The 19,604-nt window shown below is 40.0% G+C and overlaps 1 protein-coding gene across 5 annotated transcripts in view; it reads left to right on the top strand.

Annotated features, from left to right (window-relative positions):
* The first annotated feature begins 357 nt into the window (after nucleotides 1-357).
* The window catches only part of mmaa (metabolism of cobalamin associated A), a 36,805-nt gene continuing 17,558 nt past the window's right edge, over nucleotides 358-19,604 (top strand). Inside the window, exons 1-7 of one of the 5 annotated variants that reach the window (XM_088075897.1) lie at nucleotides 358-465; nucleotides 1,408-1,825; nucleotides 4,004-4,126; nucleotides 5,367-5,537; nucleotides 6,557-6,642; nucleotides 7,677-7,826; nucleotides 12,955-13,563. In XM_088075897.1, the coding sequence (XP_087932023.1) occupies nucleotides 451-465; nucleotides 1,408-1,825; nucleotides 4,004-4,126; nucleotides 5,367-5,537; nucleotides 6,557-6,642; nucleotides 7,677-7,826; nucleotides 12,955-12,981 (990 nt within the window). In that variant the 5' untranslated portion in view covers nucleotides 358-450 and the 3' untranslated portion in view covers nucleotides 12,982-13,563. Of the gene's footprint in view, nucleotides 473-1,407; nucleotides 1,826-4,003; nucleotides 4,127-5,366; nucleotides 5,538-6,556; nucleotides 6,643-7,676; nucleotides 7,827-12,442; nucleotides 13,564-19,604 lie in introns of those variants that run through there. The other 4 variants (XM_088075898.1, XM_042485471.2, XM_042485472.2 and 1 more) reach the window with 4 other exon arrangements.

Here is a 19,604-nt window from a genome sequence, read left to right as displayed (position 1 = left end):
TAACACTGCATTGGCTGTATTACTTACAAACAAGTTATGATAAACCACCTGAGCGTCAAAACAAATCGCTACATACAATACAATGCAATGTTTGATGATTTCAAGGGAGAAAAAACAATGTTATGAGTGTAGATCACTGGTATAAAAATTCTCAGTCTGACGGGAAAATTAACCTCTGCTGCTACCTGCTGGCTAAAGTCATCTACTGTCATCATTGGATTTCAGTTTTACTCAACAATTTACTTAAATTATTTCAAAATGTGTCACATATTTGAATTCCGCTTTGGACACATATTGTATATGTATTTATTAATAAAGTTTATAAAATGTTCTAAATCTTTAATGAATCGACGGAACCGCTTATCCGGGGGAGGCGCCCTACGTCACCGGAAGCAGGAAGAGTATGAATGAAAACCGTTGATACTTGATTTAACCTGAAGCAACTGTTACATGTCCACGAAGCAGGTACGAGGTCAGCTTGGTTTCCAATGTCAAAATGTTTGTGTAAAGTGTTTTATTAGCTAGTTATGTGTGTGGCAACTGTATTTTCACTGTCAGGAAGGGCAAACGTCGCGTTAACGTAACGTTAGCCTAACGTCTGATGGAAGATAACCGCTAAAACAACAAGTTTTGTCGCTGCGTGGAGCAAAACAACAACAACAACAACAACAACAACACAACATCAAATAAGTGAAAATAAAGTACAAAGTGTCTAACAATAAGGTTAGAAAACACGCCATTTTAATCGGGAAAACTGTAGCTAATGTTAATAACTCCAAAAATCCCGACGCCGAAGTTAGCCTCCGATTCAGCAGGTAATGGGAGAGTTAATGGAAACGTAATTTGCAAAGTTTGATGACCGACTCTCGGCTTTTTGCCCCTCTGACTGTCGTGAAATGATGTTAGACGTTTTAAATAAAGCATCTACGTTGTCTGAAACACGCGTTCAACTTTGTGAAACCTTTATTGTATTTGTGAAAATGCAAAACAGGGACACTGTACTGTGACAAAATGCTGTGAAATCTGCCTTTTTGCATGATCACAGATAGAATGAAGGTTTCACAGATCTGGAATTGTGTTTTAGATAATCTTCAACATCTCTGGGATAATCTAGTTGAGATTTGAACGGTCTTAAGTATAGTGATTTTGTAGAGAGGCCTGGTTCAACATGGTCTCCATGTGAAAATTGTAGTGAAATCAACTTTTTTTTTTTTTTGCTTTAGCCTATTTGACTTTTGTAAATATAGTAGTTTTTGATCTGGACCAGATTCCATGTGGTCTACATGTGAAAAATTCAAGGAGATTTTACTATGTTTCACAAATAGAATAAAGTTTTCACTAATTCTGAAAGTGGGCTATGTAGAGGATCACCAATTAATAATTGCTTTTCCCTCTTATTTCTCCTAGATACCCCACATTTGTTACCATAAAATGCGATGGTTCAGCTTCTCCATCCTCCGCCACATCTCCTCCCTCCCCTCCTCAGTAACCAGGACATGCTGCTTCCACCAAAGGGTCTTCACGGGTCCCCACACCTGTTCCCAGCTCACCCTCTCAGGCCACAGCTGCCATCACAGGAGGGGAGTAAGCACAGCCCTCAGGCAGCACATCCAGGACCTGAGTGGGCCTGAGCAGAGACTGTTGGACAAACTGTATGAAGGGCTGATCGGAGGACAACGGGCATCTCTGGCTGAGTCCATCACTTTGGTGGAGACCCAGCATCCCAGGAAGAAAGAGCTGGCCCAGGTGCTGCTGCAGAGGGTGCTGGCCTATAGGAGGGAGCAGGAGAGTCGTAATGAGGGGAAGCCGGTGGCCTTCAGAGTAGGTGTGTGGTCTTAGCTAGAGTGGCTAGAAGTTTTTTTTTATATAGCTGGGCATGTAGACAACATCAAGGGAACTGTGCTATACTAAACACTTCCTTGCCACTTAATTATGTACATCTGTACTATTGAAAGCAGTCCAATACAACAAACATGCCACAAATTCTACATTTAGGCAAGTTTTTATGGACAAGTTTTATATGGCACCATTCAGAAATAAGGCAATTCAGAGTGCTTTTCAGGGTCACAGACAAACATTAAATATAATACTTTAAGCAAACATTAAAATTGCATTCAAAGGTTAATGAATTGATACATTTGGGGAAAAGACAAAAAACACTGAAGGACAATCAAACAAGCAAAAGCATGTGAGTACATTTTTAGAAGATTACACTGTTTAGTTTTTGTTGGCACTGTCAGAGAGGTGTTCATTCAGCTATATGTTCATTATTAAGGATGTAGATTTGGTGGTATTGTATAGGACTGCATTATATTGAAGTGTTGCTAATAGTCTTCCCTCCGCGTGTTTGTATACTGGGTCAGTAAAACACTGAACACACCTTGGTATAATGCTATAATGCAGTTAAGCACTGCTACTAAAAATTACAACTGCAGTAAGAAATTAAATTAATACCTCTTGAACAGTGTCAAATCAAACTAGTTTAAGGCTGAGTTGTTGTACTGGATTGACCTGGATTTTACAGGTGTGCCTAATAAAGTGGTGACTGAGCGTACGTTTATGGATCATGCCTGCTTCAAGTTACCAGCAAGTACAGTAAACCGTCAGAATCAGAAATATTTTATTGATCCCAGGGGGAAAATTGTGATTTGTACAGTTGCTCTGATGCCAAGCGCAGAGAATTATAGAAGTAGACATAAGAGTATTAAGATTAGAATAAAGTAAAAATATGATGAAATAAAGATATAATTAAAAAATATAAATAAAATATGTGCATTATGATTTAATTTCACACCAGCATGTACATAAAGATTTAAAGATGTAAAATTTCTATAATATGCTGAATGTGTAAAGTGTGTAAAAGTATGTAATTGCAAAAAATACAAATATGTGCCTTGTGCTACATTACATTGTACAAACTGGTATGTAAGGGTTTAGAAACATAAAAAAACACACACTATAAATAGCCCTAGGCTCACTGTGTATCAGTTCATTTTTTGTGATTTGCTAAAACACAACTTTATTGAGGAATGTGCACCTGTGAGCACAGTATAAGCTAAAATGGTGAACTTCTTTTGAAAAAGTTTTGACACAAGGGCATTGCAATGCAGGCTGGGAGGAGTTGCTGGCTTAAACAAGTTTATCCTCACTGTAAATCTCCATTTCAAAGTTTTCTTATTAACATACTTTGTTCCCCATATTCCTCAAGAAAGAAATCACGTTGATTATTCCCGAAACTGTAGATTTGTTGTATGCCGTAAGTTAAAGTATTTCAACTTCTGGAGCAAATTCAAGATGCATTTGCAATTGGGAACAAAATATTGTGCCTTAGTTTCTAAACTAATTTAGAATTTACCCCAAATCTAAAGGTGAAGTGATTTACACTGCTGAATGTTAAGGAGGTTTCTACAAAATGTGCAACAGAATTTTAAACCGATTAATTGGTAGTTCCATACACCTTTGCAGGTATATGTTTTATGTGCAGTACCAGTCTAATAGAGTAGATATCTACATGTAGATCCAGAAAAATCTTTTCTTTTAGTTAGTATTCATCATTGATGCTTCCAGGACCTTTTCTTAGATTGAGCCATGTGGAGCGGTGGTCATCCTGCATGATGTACAGTAGCAGTGAAAGTTGCGACACATTTTCTCAAGTAAATGGGAAAGTGTGTCCAAACCTTGATTTGAATTGTACACAGGCTTTCACCCTCTGACAGTGCTGTAGCTGTTAAAGTCAGTCTCCTTTTCTGTGTTTTAAAAATGCCATGCAGTCAGAGAGAGCAGTGCATCTGCATCCTGTTATGCCAATGATAGATAAGTGTTTTTTTTTTCTTTCAAAGAGCAGCTACATCGGCTTAGTCACCAGTGTTAATTTCACACCTGTGGGGGTGAGATTTACATGGCTTATCTTGTATTTAAGTCTGTTTTTAAAGTTACATGAAGTCACAGAAATCAGTTCTTGGTGTCATTTGTGGCTGATTCGATCCCTTTGTTGATTTCTCAGGTCTGTCGGGTCCTCCAGGAGCAGGGAAGTCTTCCTTCATTGAAGTGGTGGGGAAGATGTTGACAGGACGTGGACATAAAGTTTCAGTTCTCGCTGTTGACCCGTCATCATGCACTACAGGAGGTAAACACAGATCATTATCAGACACTGCTGATGAATAGTTGTTATTGGGTGCTTTACAGTGCCAGGGTTCAGTATTAACCATGGCCACAAAACATTACTCTGTGGCCACTAAATACCCCCTGTAGGTGGCCCCCTGTGCCCCCCCAAGTTTTATCAGGTGTCTCTTGAGAATGAGACTGCATGTCTCAATGAGATAACCAGTCTAATACCTCATTCCCACTGCAATAAGCCACATGTTTTCATTTAAATAGCAGTTGCTGAATGGTTACAGTAATCGAATTAATAACAGGGAGTCATTTTTTTTTTACCAGAACGAAGAATCTGTCATTTTCAAAAAATCATTTCTCCACTAGTTTTCACTTTCTTGCAACCACATTTCTATGATGGTGTAGTATAGTTCTATCACATCTAGAAGTTATTTCATCCTGCATGAAAACAGTTGCTATAGAAATTGCTTAATATAGGCACAGAGCCAAAAAAAACCCCACTTTTTATGATACTTAAACTATAGATTTCCACAGGAAGGATTATTCCAATGTCTTTGAAACTTGTTCATGGGGCAGAAGTACTAATCATTGTATATATATATAAATAATTCAAAGATGTAATATTACTCCTTTATCATTAATTATTTTTTTGAATTATGAATATAATATATTTTTATTTATAAATTGGAGTTATTGCTGTGCTGAAATGGTAGAAACATTGCTGAAGAGATAAAAAGCCTGCCTACTTTGTGTCATTCCTAAATACATTTTACAATTCGTGCACATCTATTTTAAGTAGGAAATGCGAGTGAAACACTTGCACTGTTGAGCCACATGTTTGACGCGCTAAATTCAAGGCGCAAATTCTTAGTATCGATATAGTTGATTTATGCCTTGAAAAAAGATTTTAGATCGATACAAGTTACATTAGAGGGGCGACTTGTCATTTATATATCAATGTAATATGATCGCAGGAATATTAATTGATGCATGTATTGTTACACCACTATGTGGAAGGCTGTTGAGTTCCTTTTTTAGTGACGATTTTACCTAAGTTTACATTTGGGAGACCAATAATGTTTTGGCTCCCAAATTTAGGGGTTTTGTGGTATGTGGGGCCTGTGCTTAAAAATATTGTTGTCTGTCCCTGAATGAAAAATAGATTTAGGTGAGAAATTGTAATGTGATACTGATAGTAAAAAAAGAAAAGAGTTAAATTCATGCTACACACTGACTCATCCCTCTTGTTGCAGGGTCTCTGATGGGTGATAAGACTCGTATGACTGAACTCTCCAGGGACATGAATGCTTTCATCAGACCATCTCCGGCCTCAGGAACACTTGGTGGAGTCACCAGAACAACTAATGAGGCCATTGTTCTCTGTGAGGGCGCGGGATATGACATTGTCCTTGTAGAGACCGTAGGTAAGACACTGTGATTCCACCTGTATCTCAAAGTGATTTTTCTCTCAGGCTATAAGATGTCTTTTTACCTACATGAGAGATTTCTTTTCTATCCTAGTTTAACCCTAGTGTTACTGGGTTATGTGATTTTTAGGTTATAATCTACACCTTTTTAAATACAAAAATCTAATATTTTCTTCCATTAAATTTCTTCTCCCTTATCCCTCCATAATATTAAACCATGTGTCATTTCAGTTCATTGTCTTAGCAGAGTATCACATTTTCCTGATGTTCATCACTAGGGCTGCGTATTGATACCAAATGTTTTGATGGCGGTGTGAGAATAACATTATCCTGTTTTTGTCTTTGGCAAAAATGTCTCAAACCCCACATTTTCATCAATGTTCAGTTTACTTCCAAGACCTATGTGAAATTAAATATAGTATAAAATTAGCTAAAAAATGTATTATAACAGTGTTTTGAGGTTTGGGACTCATCCCTGTTTATCAGAATCCTCCTTTACATCTTAGAGGCTAGAATGTATTCAGAGCGATTAATGAAATTTTGTGGAAGCACATGAATATTCAGAAGCATTTTTGAACTTCTGAAGAAGGCATGGTAGATCCTTTTTTGGGGGGGGGGTGCATTTTTGCCTTCATTAAACAGGACAAAAGATCGGTAGTGTGAAAGGGGGAGAGAGAGAGGAGATGACATGCAGCAAAGGGCCATGAGCTGGAATTGAACCCGCGGCTGCTGCAGCAAGGACATTGCCCTCATTTATGGGGCGCCTGCTTTATCCACTGAACCACCAACGCCCCATGACAGATCTTTTTTGATACATTGAACCTGTTCATTCACTATACTCTAAAATTAAATGAACTTGCGATGTAACTGAAAGAACATTCAAATTGGTGGCTCTTCATTATGGATTAGCTTGAAGATTTTTAGTAAATCATTGATTTACGTTTGTATGATTTGCTTTGATTTGTCTGAGCCAACATCGTATTCAGTGACACACAGATCTGTCTTTTTTTTTCCAGGCGTGGGCCAGTCAGAGTTTGCAGTGGCTGACATGGTTGACATGTTTGTGCTGCTGATTCCACCAGCAGGGGGCGATGAACTCCAGGTCAGTGGAAAAAATGAGCAGCAACAAGCCTACCAAAGTCAGATGATGTTTCAGCTGTGAGGAGCTGGAAGAAAGAGAATATAAGATGTGCCAGGTTGAAGAATGCTTAAATCTAATCTGGCAGGTTATACAGTTCTTATCGTGGTATTTAAACAGTTTACTAAACTTTCTTCTTTACTGATTTACTGCTTTTTTTCTGAATACATACTCTAGATAAGTTTTGTTTACTTTTGCCCACACAATATTTGAGTTTAAAGTTTTTATGGAGAAGAGCCACCGTCATTATTCTAACACCACAGAAATCTGTGACAGGTTAAAGGGATGACATAATTTTAACATTTTGGATTACCTTTCTACATAAATACTCACAAAATATTTACAGATGTACATTATTAAGGAGGAATGTAGTTTTGTTTCCACCTTTGTAGGTAAAGATGAGCATGCTGACAAAAACTGTAAGCTAATGTATTTATTAATTAGCTAGATTTATGGCTTAATCAGCCAAACTCATTAGCATTATTGTTATGGTGATTATTTTTGGACAGCTCAAGTGGCATTTATATCAATTATGGTAATTATATCTTAAATGAAACACATTGTTAAAGAAACATGAAAGTTATTCAAACTAACACATGCAGTAAACATATGTTATTCAGCTAAAACAAGAAAAGCAGTGTTTCAACAGTATCAGAATAACACCTCTGCCTCGAACTACCTCGAGTCACCAGCTGTGTACAAAGACCTGAACTGAAACTACTTCTCAACAGGTGAATGGCACTTTTTAGAATAACCGTCACAAGTAATCTCCCACTCTTCTCCTTGTTTTGAATCAGAAGCTGACAGCAGTGAAGGATGGATCGAAAGCAACAATATCAGAATAACAAATAAGTGAACTGGCAGCCACCCACTGCTCCATCCATCCATCACTCTGTGCACAGATCCCTCAGCAGATTAGGTGTCTAGACATCAGATTTATTTACAGGGTTTTGAGAAGTTAATGACCTTCCTTGTTTAATGCCAAAATCTCTGTCCAGGGTATCAAGAGGGGCATCATTGAGAGGGCCGACTTGGTGGTGGTGACGAAGTCGGATGGAGACCTGGTGGTGCCAGCCAGGAGGATACAGACTGAATACACCAGCGCACTCAAGCTGCTCAGGAGACAGTCCAAGTCCTGGAACCCTAAGGTGTGTGTGCGTCTCTTAAGGGAGTGTGTGTAGGTAGTGTAGTGAGGGAGGGAGCCAACAACAGAATGATTAGGCGTTTAAAAAAAACAAAAAAGCATAATTGACAAACGTTTAGCATTTGACCCACTGGGCTGCTGCTGCAGAAGTATTACTGCTCTGTGGACCCAACAAGCCATCCCACTGAGAGGTCAGCCGACCCAGGAAGAGGAAGGAGGATGATGAGGATGGTGATTGTGATGATGATGATGATGATGATGATGATGATGTCATGACATCATGGTTTCAGTACTGCAGTGTCTCACCTCTCCCCGCATGTCCCAGCTCACCCGCCTGCCTAGCCTTGTCCCTTTGTTTTCCCAGCCCAATGCAGCATCTGCCCACTGGGCAAGCTGCCAGGAAACACCCCCACCTCCCACTCCCCTCTCCTCACCCCCATCCCCTTCTCCTGCTGCTCTGAATACTCGGCTGCTGTGTCATGCATTTCACTGATTAGAAGCCTGCGCGCTCAACATAAAAGCTGATAGTCTGCTCTTCGTAGTCTCCTCTCCGTATTTATCTTTACTTTTGCTGTCTTGCCCTCTTTGTGTCTGTCTGCTTGGCTGAAAGTAGCACTATCTATGATTTAGTCTCTCGCCGTCTCTCCTCTTTGTCGGTCTGCCTCGTATTGTCCACCTAACCCTGCATGAATACGTAAAGCGTGAATGGCATGCCATGAATGCAACTATGATTTCTATGTTCTTGATACTGTGGGAAAAAAATCTTGGGACCTAATGATAAACCACAATTAGGGCTGCAACTAACAGTTCTTTTCGCAATCGATAAATTGTTTCTTCTGTGAAATGTCGTAAAATGTAAAACTACACAACAATAGCAAAGTTTGAAGAGTCCAGGAATCCATCTTCAGATGCCTTGTTGCCTGAAAAAAAAGGTCAAAATCCAAAGACTATTCATCCGAATACAATTTAAAACACAGAAAAGCAGAATATCCTCATGTTAAAGAAGACTTAAAATATTGTCTATCAAAATAGTTCATTCAGCTCTACTTACAATTTAAATTCTTGACAAATTGAAAATGTCAATTGCTTAATGGAAACTTAATCTTTTTCCTGTTTGATAATATTACAGAAATCTCTTTGCTCACTCATTTATTCTTCAACAATTTTTACTTGCCTTTAAATACTTACTCAGATCCTTTTATTTATTGCAGTTTTTGTAACTTCAAAGCACTTAGTAACCCTATTTTGAAAAAGCGCTGTATAAATAAACTTTTACTAACTTACTCTACTTACTCCTAATCTTAGTTTGAGTTGGGAGGCTACAAATTTTGAACGGAGACTCTACGTGAAGTTAGAAAGATATTTGAGAGGCGCTTATTTATGGTGATTGTAAGATCAGGTGTTTTTCTGAGCTTGATTCGTCTCTTGCACGTTCTTCAGTGCTAAAAAAGTGCAATGCTGAATAGCTGGAGTAGCCCTTTATAGGGTCAATTGACCCTAGTTACGAAAAAATATTTTCTCAGTTACCCCTCTTACAGTTTTTGTAAAAGGTAAATTAACCAGGAGAAGGTAGTTCCAGTGAAAGCTATACACAGTGGATCCAGAGAAATGGGAACATTTGTTTTTGGGAAGTAATTTTTAAATCAGAATTTAATTGCTGTAAGCAAAACAAACACAAGTATATTCAACTCCATTGTACAGGCGTTTCTGGACAGAAGTGGTATCTTAAAACATGGAAAAATACAACCTAACCTATCAGCATGACTTGACATCTATAGAGGTATTTTGTTGGGTTTTTTTTTAGCCATTTAAAGAACTTAATGAGCAAATGTGCAGTACGTTTAGTCTCACAAAGTTTGATTTCCTGTTTTTGCATCAGAGTCAAATCAAGTCCTTGTAAAATGATTAACTTAATGATGCAATTAGAGGATTCATAATTGGCTGTTGATCACAGGCCTCCAGAATTTATCAGGCTGTCACATTCAACTTTGTCGATTACCAGTTGATGTCAAATTATCTCCAAATGATACATGTAATTTGATTACACTTTAGCCTTCTGGAGATTGTTTAGTATCTGTGGGGTTTGTTTGACATCAGCACTGAGGTCTGCTCTTGTCCCTCCTCCTATAAACTCCCTATTCTCTTTTTTTATTCACACAGATGTTTAATAAAGTGATAAAAAACAGAAGGTTAACTTTTGTAAAAGCAGTTTTATGGGCGCTTGAACTCCTGTGAATACGAATGTTACCCTGAATTTCATCATGTGCTCTTGAATCTGCAGCAAGCTCTGAAGAGAGACATGCAGTCACTTGAACTAAACACATATGTGACATTTATCCCCAGATTGCTGCTTTTGTGAACAAGGTGTTTTAAGGAGACAAATCCTCGCACAGTTAGTAAAGTGACAGACATGACAGCTTCCTACATACAGGAGGTGCTTCACAAAAATATCTTAAACCCATAAAATGGATAAAGCAGAAACTCTGCTGCAATTTACTATATTCAAAATGCTCATTTGTGTTATTAAAAACAAAAATAATGCATCTTTAAATTATGAGTTTGTAAAAAGAAACCAACACTTTCCTGATTTGCTATATAGAAGGAACAGTCTTTCTTTCAGTAGGAAATTTTATGTTTTTATTTTTATTTTTTTGTTTTACATGCAGTGTATTACTGAAACTAAGATGTCTTTTTAATCGTTCACATGCTCATAAACAATACACATGGTTGGTTACGCTGGGTTGGGCTGTCTAGGGCTGTTTTGAGCTGGTTCAAATCTTACTTTGTAGGAAGGAATGTTTTTGTATCCATTGGAGATTACTCATCAGATAAATATGATTTGCCTTTCGATGTTACTCACTTCTTTTCTCCTTGTATATGCTGCCCCTAGGAAATATCATCAGGGAACATAATCTTAATTTTCATAGCTATGCATATGATGCGCAGAAATACATTTCATTAGACCCTGACGAGGATCACGCCCTTTGCTCCCCAACCACGGGAATAGCTGCTGTGAAAAAACATGGATGTAATAACTTTTTAAAACTCAATGATAGCAAAACTGAAATACTCCTAGTTGGCCCCAAAGCTAAAAGAGATCTCTTGTCTAGCAAACTTGCATATCAGGGTCCTAAATCAGAAGTAACATGCCTCGTACTGTTCTTGAGTCAGATTTAGGTTTCGCACAAAACATATAAAAGGTGACCATAACAGCTGTCTTTCATTTACGAAATATTGCAAAGGTACGGCGGTTCCCATACCACCAAGATGCTGAAAAACGTATCCATGCTATTATTTCAAACTGATTAGACTATTGTAATGCATGTCCTCCCAAAACAGTGAATAGAGAAAACAAAAGTAGACTTTTGACCAAAACAAGGAAAATTGAGCACATTACCCTGGTTTTAGCTTCACTCCACTGGCTCCCAGTATCTTTTAGAAAAGATTTCAACCATATTTTAAGTTTCTTTTTAAAAAAAATGCTGTATACTTTCTGTTTTTATGAGAATTCCCATCAGCACCAACATATGCATTGGCTTTTCTTCCTGTGGTGCACACACGCTGCAAAATTATACTCAGTTAAACACACAATAGCCACATAAAGACAACTAACAAAACAGCTTATTTCACTGCATTAACAATCAAGTTATGAACAGACACAAAATGATCGTCCTTTTAACAAGCATTACGCTAGACGCAATGTTAAATCAATCACTGTTTCTTAAGACTGAATTTAAACTTTGATTTTTCTTCTTCATACAAATAAATAGTAATTATTAATAACATAAATACTTTTAGAACCATGAAATAGTGAAGTGAAAATGTTGTTTTTCTTGCATTCTTCTACAAAAAAATATTATTTATTGATTATGTATATGTTAAACAACAGCAAAACTTTTAAAATGTGTTTACAAACTCACAAAACTAATGCAGCGTAGTCCAAGTTTCATTTATTCAGTCGTATGCTCAGTACTTCCAAAACACATACTTTTTCACTAAAACATTACCATTTAAAACTGAACGGAAAGTAAAACTTACTGTATCTATTCCCTCTTCAAAGCCAGACTCCAATACTAAGGTTCTAGGGAAAATATATGTGTTTGGAAAGAAGTATTGAGCAATCAATAAATCAATATGTTCACCATTTTCGGTGTAGGCATGCGAGAAAAACAACATTTTCTTCACAAATTCAAGGTAACACAGCATGACTAATGGATTTACAAATGATCATTTTGTGGATGAAGTATTCTTTTAATATGAAGAAAATGTACACTGTGCATTTCATAGAGTATTCCAGAGTTTTGCTGCTCTCACAGAAAAGGCTGATTGTCCACTTTTGCAGCGTCTGAGTGGGACAGTACAGTCGCCTCTGGCAGCTGCCTTTTGTTTTCCTGGAGGTAATTTCCATGAGTTTGACAAAGTGGCTTAATGGAGGCTCAGATTATTAAATATAAAACAAAAGTCCATGCACCACTTCAAACTTTTCATACAGGATAAAGTATGGAGGGCAGTTTGCTGTGTGTGCGGTGACACTTTCAGATCGGTCTGGTTGTTGGTAAAGGGACCCTTGAAATTCATACATACATTTCACAACCCCCCACCCCTCGAATCCCTCTTCAGGTGGTGCGTGCCTCCTCACACACCAGTGAGGGCATCCCAGAGGTCTGGGCCAAAATGGAGTCATATCGGGACGCCATGTTAGCCAGCGGTGAACTGCAGGGCCGGCGGAGGGCCCAGCAGAAGGTTTGGATGTGGAGTTTGATCCAGGAGAACGTCCTCTGCCATTTCCAGAATCACCCCAGTGTCAGAGAGACTCTCCCTCACCTTGAGGAGAGGGTCACCACAGGAGCCATCTCCCCAGGCCTGGCCGCTGACCTGCTCCTCAAAGCCTTCTCATCATCATCATCATCATCATTGTAATCAGTGGGACTGCACTTTTTGAGAAGGACGGCTGATCAGGCCACTTAATGCCTAGAAAAGCCAGGACAGAGTGAGAATATGTGACCTTGACTCTGTGGTTTGAGCAAAAAGAAGCAGTCTTGCTCTTTTAAGACTTAATTTGAAATTTAAAATACCTGAAGAAAGAAGTCACTCCTCCACTGAAACTTTCTGCATGCTTTAATCCAAGACAGGAGTGGGAAAAGAGTGCTGACAGCTAACACTTCTCACCGTCAGCATCAAGACACTTCCACATTTGGACAGTGGACGGCAAAATGAAACATTTAAGCTGCCGTGAGATGTTGTGGCAACAGTCTGGTTTTCTAAATCAGATACTGGAGTTGTCTTCTTGGACAAAAACACTACAGAGGTCTGCAAAGGCCATGCTGTTACACTTGAAGTTTGCACAATACCCATCACTTTTACCAACGGTTATTAAATGGTGAAACAGTGACTTGTTCTTGCCATAAATATTGATGTGACAAGTACTGTAGTGGGAGTACAATCTGCAGTAAGCTTTTTTTTTTTGCCCACCCTGATCATACAATGGTCAATAATACACGCTATTTAAAACCCAGAAAGGAAAGTTTTAATGAAAGAATCAAGCTCAGAGAAATGGGATTTGTTATGGTCAGGTGTTTCTTTTGTAGAACTGCCACGGACACAAATGTCCCTTTGAAACCACTGGACTTAAAAGATGTTTTTATTCACTATTTGTGTTCCTGAGTTGAATATTGTATTAAAAGAATGATGTGAATCTTACTTGGATAAGTGAATAATATTAAATCTGTCAGTACAGTTTGGCTAAGCTTTTCTCTCTCCTTCTGTTTGCTCATGATATGAAAAAGGGGGGAGTGATTAATGTTACCTCTACGAATATTAGTCCTGAGATTTGTCGAAGATGTAATGAAATATTTTTCCCTGCACTCTGGAGCCAGAAATGTCAGTGCTACATATCCCCAGAATGAGTCGGCTGCTTCTAATTCAGGCAAAACACACTTTAATATTTTCAGAATTACTTTCATAATGCACTGCACTCCTGGACGCCACCAGAGAATTAAAGACAAAGAGAAGTCACACACTCATAACTCCAGTGCAGCTGCTTTATTAATTTAAACAGACATGCTGCTTTATTCAGGGTGAAGCAGTAGACTCCAGTGTCAGTGCCATATGTTTGTATTATATATATGTAAAGGTTATTTCCCATTCAAGACATCAGTTGTGATAATATCCTGTTTAAAATATCAATGAAAACGTAGGCTGCAGCTAATTCTTGTTTTTACTGTTAATCTGGCAATTATTATTGCTTTTTTCATTCATCTATTAATAACTTAGTCCAGGATTACCCAACCTGCTTTGCCCGACAGCCACCTCTGAAAAATGACAGGAGGCCAGGTGCCCGGTCATAAACAAATAATATTTATATGTGTATATAATAAATAGGGCAGTCATCATCAACACGTGAATCGTGATGCGATTAAGGTTTATAATTAACAAGTTAATTTTTTTAAACCGTGTTAATCGCCGGCCAACATTCCTGTCTATAAGAGGCTGTATGGGGTTTGATGATACTGTATCCCATAAAACTAAAAGACCTGAGAAATCCAGCAGTACCAACCACGCGATGCTAACTTCTCAGGAAGGTGGCTGAATAACTCTCTAAATTTAGGATACATTTTGGCGATGGAAAAATGGCGTGGTCATTTCACAGGGGTCCCCTGACCTCAAGATATCTAATTTAAAAGGGGTTCTGCAGGTACCCATGAGTCTCCCTTTAACAGACATGCCCACTTGATGTCAGTCCCTTGCAGTTTTTCTCCAGTAAGAATTGCTTTATCTTGTCAATATGGTCTTCAAAAAATGTGATTTTTGCAATCAAGAAAATTAACACTTTGACAGTTTTCATCCCTTTGAGGTTTGCTGTCCTCAATCATTTTGATAAGAGGCAAATCCAGAAGCAGCAGCCCTGCACAGGTAAGATGTACGCAGGAGCGTTTCTAGGATTTGAGGATATTTGGGGGCCTAGCTGAGACCTCCATTGGGGGGTCTGAGGGATCCTCCCCTTTCACGTTTTTTGTTCTGTTTTGTCATGTGTTTGTTTTTTTAAATAAACAACCTATATTTTTATGTTTTTATGCACACTGGCAACTTCAAAGTACAAAAAGGCCAGATAGTATCACTGACTTGTGACAGAAAAATGTGAGAAAAAAACCCTCACAATTCCTCGAGCCCAAGGTGACGAAAAATGCTTGATTTTTATTCCAGCAAAACAGTCTAATAATCAAAAGTAGTTATACTATAATCATATAAAACTGGAAAAGCAGGAAATCCTTGCATATAAGAAGCCAAAAGATACAATTTTTGATGGCATTTTTGTATGGCAAATGACATGATAAACCAATTATTAAAATTATGATAGAGCTTTTTCAGGAGTTAGAACTTCATAATCAAGTTTGAAAGAAACATATCCGACGTGTTGATGCAGTCTTTTGGTGTTGAACTTCATAAACAAAAATAGTAATAATAATAAAAACACTACATTTAGTAATTTTAAATAATAAAATACTGTACAGTGAATGAAAGATTAATTGTAAAATACATCTAATAAGTAAGTCAAAATTTGTATAATTCAGGATATGTAAAATGATTGAATTTGGTTAAAAGATGGTTTGATGTAGTGTTCAGGGGTTTTTATTTGCAGACACAGTTGGCCAAATTGTGCTCACTTCTACATACGGTCTCAACATGTCAGAAATATAAACTTTTTGGTTGGTTACTCATACGGAGCTTTCTCCATCTAACAGCTGAATAGCTCAGTACTTGGAAAATTTGACATTTTTAGGGCTGAGGAGGGAGATATTTTTCCAAAAAGTGTTGGCACAATAAAATCCAGCCAAGCAATCAAGATGCCACCCTGAACTTTTTGAACTTTAAATACAAAGCTGCAAATTTAACTTAGAGCAAATCAAAAAGATCCATCAGACCTTCAACCTTGTTTTAAAAGTATCTAGAAGCCAACAGATGCATAATAAAAATTGGGGTAATTTGTTCTCATTTTTTAGTTGTAGTTTAAGTCTGGCTGCTGTATTTTGAACCAACTGAAGATGGTTTGGCACTTTCTTAAATTAAATGCAGATCATAAAGACTTTAGAGAGAGGAATGACTGCATTTTGCATTAACATCACATAGTGTTGATGATAATGAGTCTTTACCCCCCTGTGGGTGTGGGTTTCTACTTTCTTCAGCCACTAGAGGTCTCCCAAATTCCACTCAGCTGTGGATTCATTATCCTAATGACTGGGCCCTGAGTGCCAACCACCCTCCTCTCCATAATGCCCCCACCTCCTGCCCTCCATCCATTCTTCATTGAGGTTGCCTAGGGTTCCAGGTCACTCAGAGGTGAGGACATCAGCAGCTGCCACTCTCTTGGAGCACAGGCTGTACTGTAGTCCTCGCCCTCAGTGCCAAACCCTCCTCAGCTATTCTCAATCCTCACTGAAAAGCAGAAAGGAGCGACGCTTAGTACAGTACAGAACAGGAGAGTTGAGTGTGTGACTGCCTGGCTTTCAACCTCAACCCTCTCTTTGAACGTAGCCTATATTTCAAGATGAAAAAAAAGATGAATTCAGTACTAATCCATGCTTGTCCTTGCTGGTCTGCTTTGGAAATACTGAGCCTGAGCCCCCCAACCGCTGGCCGCGCTCCCAGGTCGCTGCTCGTTTGCTCCCGCCTGCGTACAAGAGGAAGAATGCCCCTTGAATGCAGATGGATTCATTAGGTCTGAGTAACACCCTTCTCCTCCATCATGCTGACACAAACACATACACACTGTAACTGCTCTGGCTTTGCAAAAGGGAACAGTGAGTTCTGCAGCTCTGGACGCACTCCACACACACACATGCATATACATACACGCACACAGTTGTCTCCAGTGTAAACAACACCATGCGGTTTCACTAAGGAAGATTAACTCAAATGCTGCCGGATCGTGTTCGGCCATTTTAGCCTAAACACAAGACCCATCCACATGTGTTTAGCATTTCGCTGGATCTCTTGAATGTAAGCAGAGGACAGAGACTGGCTCTTTGATGAGGTTTTTTCATGTTTAATGGAGGGGCTTACATTGACAGCCTTTCTTTGTGTCAGCAGTCTGAAGTCAGAATGCTTTCCTGGCTCAGGACAAAACAAAAACGGTACCCTCATACTGTTGTAATTGCAGTCCAAAAACTCAGCTTTTCCCCCCACGACAAAAACCTCAGAGTCTGGAATGAGTAACGAACAATCACACTGCTACAAATGTCAGTAAACAAAGCAAGCATATTGTAGCACCGAAATGTTTTTCTTCTTGTTGGTTGTGTCAGAGTTATAGTTTGGTTGTTTTCGGGTCAGATCAGAGCGTGAGGGAAGCCTGACACTGAGGGAAATGTCAGACTGGCCCTCCTACCAGGCTGATTTGGGAGCTGTGTGTGCAGTGTGACAAGCGGTCATGGGCTGCTGCTCCACAAAGCCTCACCCGGTCCCTGCTATGTTTGCTCTGCTCCTCACACACACAAGCACATACCACCACACTCACCCACCCTCCCCTCGTTTTTGAACACCCGTCTTGCTCACCTCCTACACATCTTGTACATACATACAAGCCATCCATCCCCTGTCACACACACACATGCACCCACACACGCTGCCTGTCTTGTTGCCCACCCGGCCGCTCAGACTCGGCTGGCTGCTCTGCTGTCTCTCTGTAGTGACAGATGAGTGTGTGAGAAGCATTTCCTCCAGGCTCAGGGCTCACTTTCAAGACGGCTGCAAAACGATACAAGGAGCCACACGCTAATGGGGTTGGAGAGCTGCAGCGAAGCCCTGAGTGTGTGTGTGTGTGCTTGTAGATGTAACACCCCACTCATTATGCTGCTCTGATGGGTCACTGTGCAGCCTTTTTATAAGAAGACCCTTATGGCGACATGTCTTATTATATCAACTGCTGAGATGGATGTTAATACCAGGCTGCGCTGTGCATGCTGCGTGCTCTCTAGCCTGTAGAGTGATGAGACGTGGTTGGTATTCGAAGTGCGTCTCATTGCATGGGCTAATTCTATTTAACCTGGTGAAGTCTGCTAGATGGTACGGTCAGAATGCCCCAGGGAGACCAGTATGTACCTCTGCTTTATTACCCACCTGAGGAGGCTCGCTCTCCCACACATGCACACTCCACTGTTTGCTATGTGTAATTTACTGTGCAGCCTGTGGGCCAGGCCTTCATCTGCAGGAAGGCGCGAATAGAGCCTTGGCGCCAGTAATTGGACTTTAGAACTGATTGGGGAACTTGATTGACCCCCGGTAATGGATTTGAGTGAATAATTATTTGTAGTTATGGTTGGAAGATGATATCAGGGAGAGAGAGACCAATCCCACCAGTGTGACTCACCCCTGCCGCCAGAGCAGAACGCTGCCAGCACTCAATTAATGAAATCCAGCTGCTCAGACTCCCCACGTGTAGTGGCTGATCAAAAAAACACACAGGGGTCTGGTCAGAAAAAGGGTTATCTTCATCCAACCTTTCCCTTTCGCACAACTGGCAGCCCGTGGCCCATCACAATAGTGATTATAAAATCTTCTCCACTCCAGGTACAAGACATTAAGGTTGATAATGTCTCCATTATTTTTTAACTGCCTGTGGCAGTGCTCGGCGCAGCCCATGGCAGCCATGTTAATGAGACCTCTCAAGATGGCAGGCAGCGCCTCCTCAGGACACAAAATGCAATCACTCTTAATCCAGCACTTTAATTGCTGGCCAAGCCTGCCTAAGTGAATTCAGCTGTTCCATCTCTGCAGGCGAGTGGCTGCACCTCGAGAACGATCCAACATCATACTCGCAAAGATAAACTGAGCTTCAAAACAAATGGGAAGTGATGTGCGCTGGTCTGTCTTGTTAAAGCTGAGGCTTATTTTTCTGGTTTGAGGGTGTCGGACAGACACACAGAGCTCAGAAGGCACAAGTCAGATTTTCTCTTCTCTTCCCTCACTGCCCCAACGCATAATTTTTAGCTCTCTTCAGAGGCTCGAGGAGGTAATATGCAGGGAGAACAGCAGCCACCTTCCTTACCTCTCTTTTATCTTCCTCTCTTTGCTCCTTGATTGACCCACTTGCTCCCACATCATTATCCTCACACCTCTCCTCACTACAGTACATTTCTCTTTCCTCTCTTCTTCTCACTCTCCTGCCTTCATCTTTCCACCAGTCCTCCTGTCATATGTCCTTGTCTCCCCCTTCCTCCTCTTCCCCCCTCTCCCTCCGTGTGACCCCTCATTGCCCTCTTGCCAGTCTCTATTATTTCTGGCTGCCCAGTGGCCTGGTCAGGCTGGTGCTCCGGGGCTCCAGGCAGCCAGTGTTATGACAGGTAACACTGGGCCGCACACTCTCTCTGGTAACATGCGGAGGTCAGCCTGTCATACCTGTCCACAGCTCCACTGTGCACACACACACGCACATGTGCGCACACACACAAATGCCATGAATCACTGTGTATGGATAACTGCCAGACAGCCCTGGCCATAACCTTAGATTCAGCAAAAGTGAGCGATGAGGCGCAGTGGAGTAGAAATACACCTTTCCCCATTCGGCTCCTTTGTGCTTGCAAAACAATGTCTTTTTTTTCTCCAAAGGTCTTTACATGAAGTGTTGCTTTTACAGCCTTGGCATCCAGTAAGAACGCTGTGTAGTTGTTCCTGTTCAGTACAGAGTAGGAAGATTTAACTGGATAGTGGCTGTTAACTACCGCTAGACTCCACTCTCTGCTGGCATGGCCTGCTCCCCGTGTTAATGACCACTCACAGTTGCTGCCCT

The sequence above is a fragment of the Plectropomus leopardus genome, chromosome 3, assembly GCF_026936395.1.
Source record: "Plectropomus leopardus strain MGB_pleo_1.0 chromosome 3, ASM2693639v1, whole genome shotgun sequence".
Classification (NCBI taxonomy): Eukaryota; Metazoa; Chordata; class Actinopteri; order Perciformes; family Serranidae; genus Plectropomus; species Plectropomus leopardus.
The sequence above is the reverse complement of the archived record's forward strand: the minus strand, read 5'-3'. Positions and strand labels throughout refer to the sequence as shown.